This window comes from Trachymyrmex cornetzi, unplaced genomic scaffold (assembly GCF_001594075.2).
Source record: "Trachymyrmex cornetzi isolate Tcor2-1 unplaced genomic scaffold, Tcor1.1 scaffold88, whole genome shotgun sequence".
Classification (NCBI taxonomy): Eukaryota; Metazoa; Arthropoda; class Insecta; order Hymenoptera; family Formicidae; genus Trachymyrmex; species Trachymyrmex cornetzi.
Window position 1 is genome coordinate 935,866 of NW_017300223.1, and position 9,118 is coordinate 944,983.

General features: G+C 33.4%; 2 protein-coding genes across 2 annotated transcripts in view; both read left to right on the top strand.

Annotated features, from left to right (window-relative positions):
* The first annotated feature begins 3,025 nt into the window (after positions 1-3,025).
* LOC108769269 (hemolymph lipopolysaccharide-binding protein) lies at positions 3,026-4,478 on the top strand. The gene is made up of 3 exons (XM_018520152.1): positions 3,026-3,167; positions 3,411-3,629; positions 3,831-4,478. The coding sequence occupies exons 1-3, from the start codon at positions 3,068-3,070 to the stop codon at positions 4,127-4,129; spliced, it is 618 nt and encodes a 205-aa protein (XP_018375654.1). The 5' UTR covers positions 3,026-3,067; the 3' UTR covers positions 4,130-4,478.
* Positions 4,479-4,976: 498 nt separating this feature from the next.
* Positions 4,977-9,118, top strand: part of Ggamma30A (guanine nucleotide-binding protein subunit gamma-e) — an 8,537-nt gene continuing 4,395 nt past the window's right edge. Inside the window, exon 1 of the mRNA XM_018520154.1 lies at positions 4,977-5,142. Coding sequence (XP_018375656.1) covers positions 5,030-5,142 — 113 coding nt within the window. The 5' untranslated portion in view covers positions 4,977-5,029. The remainder of the gene's footprint in view (positions 5,143-9,118) is intronic.

Consider the following 9,118-nt stretch of genomic DNA (forward strand, 5'->3'; position numbering starts at 1 on the left):
ATAAAAGAAATTTTTCGCGTATTGTTGTTAAATGTATAATATATATATAGTGCGAAATGTATTGTCATATTATCATTCCCGTAGCTACACATACACATTGTAATTGTACTTCCACAATCTGCTTAGTTCCAAACCAAGAAATTATTTTTATTTGCATATTGCAAATTTACAAATGTGTGGACGTTTACAACTATTATAGTGGATCTCAAAATTATCCAGTATAATAGTTGTAATTTTACACAATTTTTTACAATGCGCTTGAGACTAGAGAAGCCTCTAGGCCCGTCCGCTGTGATTGTTGGTCGTCGATTTAAAAAAAAGTAACGGAAAAGTAACGAAAAGTTACTTTCTCAAGTAACGGTAACTGTAACGAGTTACTTTTAAAAATCGGTAACTAGTAACGGTAACTTGTTACTTTTCCTACTCTCTCGGTAACGAGTAACTGTAACTTGTTACTTTTAAAAAGTAATTTTCCATTCCCTGGAAATTAGATACCTAATTTGAATAATCACATGATGATATGTTCTTTTTTCTTTTATTTCTATCATTCAATTCTTTAAAATTTGGTAACTACAAAATCACACGATGGATGAAATTATTTTTAACATCATGTGATTTTTTAAATTATGTAATTTAAAAAATCACGTACTGATTTGGAACGATCCGTTACAATCTTACATGTTTTAATTATACGATTTCATCATGTAACATTGTGACATGATTTTTTTCAGTAAGTATCCGTTCAACGAATGCAGCTGCATTGACGACGATTCAAGATGTTGTCGGTGAAATTATCAGTAAATTAGATTGCCCGGATTTTCCGAGGCTTCCATAAGCGAATCGCGAAACCCTTTAAAAGTCACACCGCTCCAGAATTCCATTGTTCTTCGCCTAGGTGAGTACCATACTTGAACTCTCTCCACGATTTATTCTTTTTGTACATTTTACTAATTAAAGTTAATAGCGACGATTGCAAACCGATTTAAGCATAAAATAATAATTATTATTATTTAATGCAAAAATTTTAATTAAATAATAGAAAGATTAATTTATGTGAAGCCTCAAAATAGTTTTGTTGCATCATAAAGCCGCAAATAATTAACGATTAATTGTGAATGTTATTAAATAGAAGGCAAAAATTAACTGTAAATTTTTCATATCTTCGCAAGAAAGTGAGGACAATGTAAAAATCGTACAATTATTATATTGCAAAATACGAAAATTTATTGTTACTTTATGTTAGCAGTAAGTCATACGTTACAGTTATGTTTGAGTTTTACTGGAATGCAATTACGCTGCGTTTCCTCTCAAGAATGATTCTATGCGCGCATCCATGCGTTACGTTATATTTCCGTTTTGCGGAAGATTCGTTTAATTGTGGCGCTTATTTAACTGTGATTGTGAAACATCTACTAATACATATTAACGGAACAAATAAAATTTTTTGTTAAACGTTTCACAACGATTCACAATCTACGCTTATGAATTGTTTTATAAGTTTCTTAATTTTAATAAAAATTAAATACGTTGCGGAGCATGAAAATAAGAGATATTTATGTTGTAAGAAATCGTATTGGATACTAAAATATGATTATTCACAAGTTTATTTGGCAACTTATAAATAATTTATGTGATATTTTAATCGCACACGGAGAAAATTTTATATTAAGTTTTAATACAATTTTAAATTACACTTTACTATCTTGTATTTTCGATGGACTCTCACAACATGATTCCGACTTAACTTTTACTATGGTAATACTAATTTTTATCACACAAATAAAGTAATTATTTTGTTAAGCCATATTCTAACATGAAAACAGTTAATTTTTACTATGGTACGCAAACAAAATTTTGCTAGGTATATTTGATTTTGTAATAAAAAATTTTTACTACGAAAAAGTGTAAAAATTATGTTATATTATTGTTTTTAAAAAAATAACTGTAGCATTTAAACTTATAATTTACATGAAGACCGCAGCTACTACTACATTATAGTAATTTTAAATATAAAATTTTCTCCGTGCAATATCTCATATATGATTACTCTAATTAATGATATTGTAATAAACAAGAAATACTGATAACGTTGAATCTCAGTGAAAATCCTGTTGCGATAACTTAACACATTCAAATAGGTCGAATTGATAAATAATACTATACATCCTGCGTGTTAAAATATACGCACACGCACATAGGGAGGAGACACATTTATCAAATTTAAAAGGATTTATTTTTTAATTGAATTAAAACGTGCAACTCAACGCATTTTATAAATTTTTAAGAAAATAATAAACTTCATTAATTAGATATCTAAAATAAGGCTCGCAAGAATGTATAATAATAAAAAGCTAGCCGACACATCAGTTAATCGAATGCACAATTTATTTACTTGTGAATTTAACAAAATATCTCATAAAAATATATAGACGTTTCGACCCTTATGTTTGGGTCCTTATTAATATAAAATCAAACCTTTTGTCTCTGAATGTCGTCACCATAAGATCGTTTTGTCAGTTTCTAAGATATGTCTACATTAAACCTGACAATTTGATGAATGATGTGCCTCCACCTTTGTGATATAATGTATCGGACTTGGTCTTCACTTTATCTTTTTTAGCAATTGAATAAAGAAGAATGAACCATATTATCACGGATTTCTACGTTGAAGTTAAGAGTATGATGTAATCGGGTTTGATTTTATATTGATAAGGACCCAAACATAAGGGTCGAAACGTCTATATATTTTTATGAGATATTTTGTTAAATTCACAAGTAAATAAATTGTGCATCCGATTAACTGATGTCGGCTCTGACGGGCTTTTATTTTATATTCATTAATTAATTTACTTTTACATTACACAATTTGTTTTTATTGAATATTTATAAAATATAAATATTCACAATAAAAATAGTGTGTAGTGTGATATCAAGAAGCTTATCGCTATTTCCTTACTGAGTGGGAAGTACAGTTTTTTATCACGTAATATAAATAAGCGCATCCATAGTCACTCGTAATATTTGCTTTCGAGAATTTGTATTTTCAACGTATAATAGTATAATAATCATGTTGCGATGTGTGTTAGTAGTGCTTTTATATGCGATAATATACCGTGTGGCATCGGAAAATACAATTGCAACTGATACAGCAATCAACGGATTGATAAGTAAATTAACATATAAGAAAATAATTGTAAAATATATCTCGCTTTGGTAATTTATCTGAGACTTAAAGAAGAGAAAGAAAGAAATATTATATTATATTCAATTTAAAACATTCAAGATATAACTATGTTAAATTGATATCTATCTTTTATTAATGACATTTAATTTACTTTATATATATATGTATTCCATCGTAATCGTTGTAAGGGAAAATATTTCAAAAAATTCACAAGATTGTCCTACAGCTTCAGGCAAATTATTACCAAACACAAATGGAAATTTGTCTCCGGCACAGCAGATTATCTACATTTATGGGCCGCGTCAATGGAAAATGCAAGACGGTAACAATTTCATAGAAAAAGCAGGAAGCGATTACCTTATGACACCTGGTATAGGTGCTCATAAACTTCACGTTCGCAAGTTGCCATGGAACAAAGCTCGTAGAATTTGTATTGAAGAAGGGGGTGAGTTTCTAACAGTAATTTTATTTGATGACGAATTGCTCATCGAATTGTTCTGCCACGTTTTTATCATTTTCTATGAGCAATAATGTTTCAACGTGAATTCTATTTCTTAAACTTTCTTTTGTATGAAGAGTATATTAACGACATCTAATAAAATTACGTAACTTTATCGGATTAACGCAAATGTACCCAACGATGTAGGTCATTTGGCAATCATTAACTCCAATTCGGAGGAAAAATTGCTGATGCACATCTTAGAGGAGAACAAAGTAAATCAGGCATGGCTCGGCGTGCACGATCTCTATGAAGAGGGCGATTGGAGCACGATCATGGATGAGCCTTTGGAAGCTACGGGATACTCAAAATGGACATTAAAAATTGCTAACGAGCCTGACAACTATAACGGAAAACAGCATTGCGGAGTTCTTCTAAAGGACGGAGGAATGGATGATCTCGAATGCACTGCAGCAGTTGCTTTCTTCTGCGAAATTACTCTCTGAATTCTCATAAATTACGTAAAGGCAAGATCGTAATCAGACGTGGTAACAGTATGCGCTTTATCAAAGACTATCTATAATTAAATAGTCATTCTGAGATGTGCTATCAAGATCAAATTAACGTCAGTAACAACGTAGGCGTGTTTTTTACGATTAATGGGGTTATAGATTAATCTTACAATGAAGGTGATTATAGGTCATAAGGTCTAATTTTATACTAACGATTATCTTTAGGATATTAAATACCATGGAACATGCGTAATGTATATTAGAAAGTGTAAGAAGACTTATATTTTTACAAAATACGTTGATTCCTTAAAAACATGTACTTTTAATTAATAGAATAAGGTAAAGAGGATGATTGATAAATAATATAATATAAATAAAAAATGAAAGTGTTATTATAGTGTTCTAAATTAATTATAATAGTTGAAATTAACAGAAGATATAAATTAAATGACTCGAGTTATAACTAGAATCACTTTAAACATCTCGTTATTGAGAACATTGAAATGGGAAGAATGGAAGAGGCTCGTTGCAACTTAAAGGTCAAAGGGCATTTGTATTCCGTGTATCTCTCAACTATGGATCAGCAAACTGCGTATGCAAAAGGCAATAACAAGCATTCTTCGTGGTTCCATCCGATGTTTCTTTATGTCGGTTTGCATTCGTCATGTTTCACGAATGAATCTATCACCGGTGATCGGTAGATCACTGTGATGAGATGATCATTCTCTCGCGGGGCCGAGTTTCCTCTTTTCCTCTCAACCCCGACGAGACCATCGTCCGCGTTACGAACGTAGCGTCCGATAGCTACTCTCAAGCCGTCCTTATTGATTTTCCTGTGTAGGCGCACGCGCCATCCCGTTCCCGATTTGCGACAAGGGGGGTGCGGTTGTAACCATGGATCCCAGTGTACTCGCCACCATGGACAAGGACGCACTGAAGAAGCAGATCGAGAATATGAAGTACCAGGCGTCCATGGAACGGTGGCCCCTGTCGAAGAGCATCGCGGCGTAAGTTCATCGCGGCACCAGTCGAATCATTATCCTCGTCATCGTTGTCGTTGTCGTTGTCGTTGTTTCCTGTATTTGCTAATTGTTCATCGTTTTTCCTCCCCGCTTACATATCATTTACACACATCTGTAAATTTGAGAAGACTGCCACCCTCGCACATAGATGCTCTAGAAAATGCCTCGCAATTTCCGTCGATTGTAGATTCACATAGGTAAATTTTTGAAGCAGCGTTTTTCTTCAGAGATAAAAAATTTAATAAAATTTATTAGTTTTTGTTGTGATATCCTTGAGATTTTTGTTACCATTATATTCAAGTCTTAAATTAATTTTTTAAATTTTCACCATAATATTTATTTATAAACAAATTGTTTGTATATACATATGTCCGTTTACATATAAATTTAATTTAATACAGTTGTCTTTTTACATTAATATTTAATAATATTTTAACTGTTGATGTTGAACAGCTGTCATTTTTTATTTAAAGTTTCATGAGCTGTATTTAAATGCATGATTGGGAAGATATTTAATTATTATTTAATTTTATTTTAAAAAGTCCGAGAAGCTAGTTCTATTCTTTTTAAATCTTTGCCTCGTTTAAACGAAACGAACAATTCATCTCGCGCTTGTTTGCTACTACATGCAATTAAGATAAAAATAAGTACTTAGGTTTATTTTTCATTTATTATTTTATATTCATTAATATTATTCAATAATATATGTTTATGCAAGTTTTACTTGTTTCATAGTATTTAATTTGTAGATTATTATTACGCGCGTTAGACATATAAGACACTTCCTTTAATTTTTCACACATTTTTTGTATATATTTTGAATACTTACTAGATATTTTTAATACAACTTAAATAGTACCCAACATACAAGAAACATTATTATGTTTGTGATCTCGAGATAGTGCATTTAATTTTTACATCACGGGCGTGTCTATTCGTGACAAGTTTCTTTGAATACTTCAAGTATTCTCTACGTATAAAGTAAATAATGCGAAGGCTATTTAACGGTAACAGCCGTAACTTTCTAGTTCCTTAATAATGGACGATGTAATTTTCGTTGGTGCGTGATCATAGAATGCCTTTCCAGATGAATTAACTCGCGCATAAACCTACGTAATCACGCAGGTTGTTATCGTTCAAGGTTCAACTATATCTCCTTCAGTTGAAGGATAACATTATTAAAAATTAAAAAAACGAATGTTTTTTATTTGTATTTACTAACCGTAATTACTAATACAAGCAGCTTTTTTTCCAAATATAACAGAAAAAGAAAAAATAAAATAGGTGAGATCCTATTTTAGCTTCTCTAATGGAAGTAAAAAATATTTTATTAATTATAATCTTAAAAAGAACATGAGACAGAGGTAATTAGTAAAGTATTTTAGACATTAAAGTCATGATTTTAAAATTTATTAATTTTTTAAAAAGGAATTATTTATTATCATTTTTCAGGAATTACATTGATCAATGTAACTTGGAAAATCCATTATACGAACGAAATGTGAAATGGAGTTTTTGCTACACGTCAGACGTCTTAAAACTGCGATCGAGCAAATAAAAATGCACGCTTCTGATTACGGCGTAGGTGTGTTCCGGTGTTCTCGATCGCATTTTTCTTGCCTCGAAGCGCAGCGCCTTTTCCCAGATAAGTCATCTCGCGCGCCTATAAGTGCAGTCGCGCGGATTGCTGGCTGACAGTCAAGGCTGAATTGTGCACAGCGTCCCCGTGTTACGTGGAGGGACAGGATCTCCTTGGACGGCGGTGCGTGTTCGCGTTAATCGCGTTTTTGCGGCACACGGTTACTTTCAGGGAACGCGCATTTATGTACGCGAGTACGAGCGCGATGAGAGAGCGAGAGTCCGTACAAAACCTGACGCGGCGATTATGATGACTCAATGATCGGCGATGATCTAATTGTGCCGTAGCTGGCCCCAATTGCGTTTCGATCGTCTCTCGATGGAATATCTTCGCGGTTTCGCCACTTCTAAGTGGGATCGTGCGGAAAGAGTTTATACGCGAGAATTATCCCCGCGTCCGTTTCAGTCGGTCCGGCTCCAGTTAATTATATCCTTCGCGTGTCACACTCTCGCTAATGATCGAGCACGGCTGAGTTATTGCGAGATTAAATGCTCGCAAAACGGCTCTGCAAATTTAACTCACGTTCCAATCGATTTAATGGCGATGTTAACGACCTTTTGCAGATAACGAGCTTATATGGAACTTTTTCCATATAAGCTTATTGTTTTATAAATTACACAAAACAACTGCACTCGAATTGACAATTTCTTTACCTTAGTAGACAACTTATTTTAAAAATCGTATATATTATATATCCAAATAATTACGATAATTCGTTTGTAAAACAAAACTTATGCGTTATAGACGTGCTTCGCTTTTGTTAAAAAAGAAACTTTTCTTTCTGTTTATTTTTATTAATTATCCTAGTGAAAATTTTTCTCATAATTTTTATACGAATTGGAACATTTTTCAAAAATACTCGGAAATATTCGGAAAGTTTACATCTTCTCTCAGAATTTTTCATACAAGTGAATTCGGAAATATTTTGAAATTTCTCATCCCATAATTTTTAAAAAATATTTTTGAATTTTTTTTAGATTTTATAACATTTTATCAGAAATTATATTTACAAAAAATCTTAGAAATATTATCTCATGATATTCCATAATTAACATATATGAAAAATTCTGAGAAAAAGTGTACATTTTCTGAGAAATGTTCCAATTCGTATAAAAAATATGAGAAAGTTATAAAAATATAGAAATTCTAAGAAAATATATAGAAATTTCTAAAAAATATATAAAAAATTCAGAGAAAAATTTTCACCAGGGTAATACTGTTTCGAGCATCATTTCTTTTGTGATTATCACTAGCGATACCAATACTTGAAAATATCGATACTTATATGCGATGGCAAACGAGCGAAAATATCCAACAACTTGCTGAAAGCATCTCCGGTCACCTGCATCACGGGTATTTTGCAAGGTCCGGTATTACGTCAATATCACACGAGACGAAAGGGAACGGAAGGATCAGGAAGCAGGCGTGGAAATTGTATCGTCGTATTATCGGAGCGCGAGATTAGGTCGATCGGTAAGGGATAAAAAGAAAGAGGAGAAAAAAGGGGGTGGCGCGGGGCCGGGGGGGAAAAAAAAATTTGTTGCTTTCGCGCACGATACTCGCCTCGAGAGTCGAAAACCGCCGCGAGAAACGACCGTTGTCGATCTGAACGCGCCGCGGTTCCGCGTCGTTCCGCAAGCGGAACCACGCACCGGAACAAAAAGATCGGCCGTCTACTTCCCGCATGCCCGCCGAATCGTATCGTCCATTAACGATGCGCCCATGCGCGCCACGGACAGTTTCTCCCTGTAACGATCTAATTCCGGTTTAATTAAGAGATCAATCGTATGCACACGACAAATAGAAATTGCTGTGCGCAAAATGTCGACGTTAACCGACAGCGGCGGCAGCGGCGCGGGCGGGGCAATGTGTGCCGACGTTGCGTCTCAGTTCCTGAATTTAGGATGACCTCCTTTAAACTCGGTTGAAGCCGACGCCTGCCTGTTGCATTCATCGGCACACAATAATGTGGGTCGTGTTCTTCCAATACGCCGTGGAAGTCTCATTACTCGCAGTACTTTAGCAGCGTTAATGATTATTGATAAATAAATTATCAAGAATTTTTCCAATTTATACAATAAATTGTCATTGAAATAATACTTTATAAATGTGGGAAAAAATATCAAGAGGGATATGTACATTTTACTTCTTCATTTTATAATTCAATTTTAAGGGGATCCTAAAGCAAAAGCTCAAACTCCGAAAAATCACTAGATGTCGCGCCGCGCGCCGCACATCGACATGTCTTTTTATCAGGGTTGGTAAGAAAAACGTTTTAAACGTGTTTTAAACAGTTTAAAACATGCTTAATTGATGTTTTTA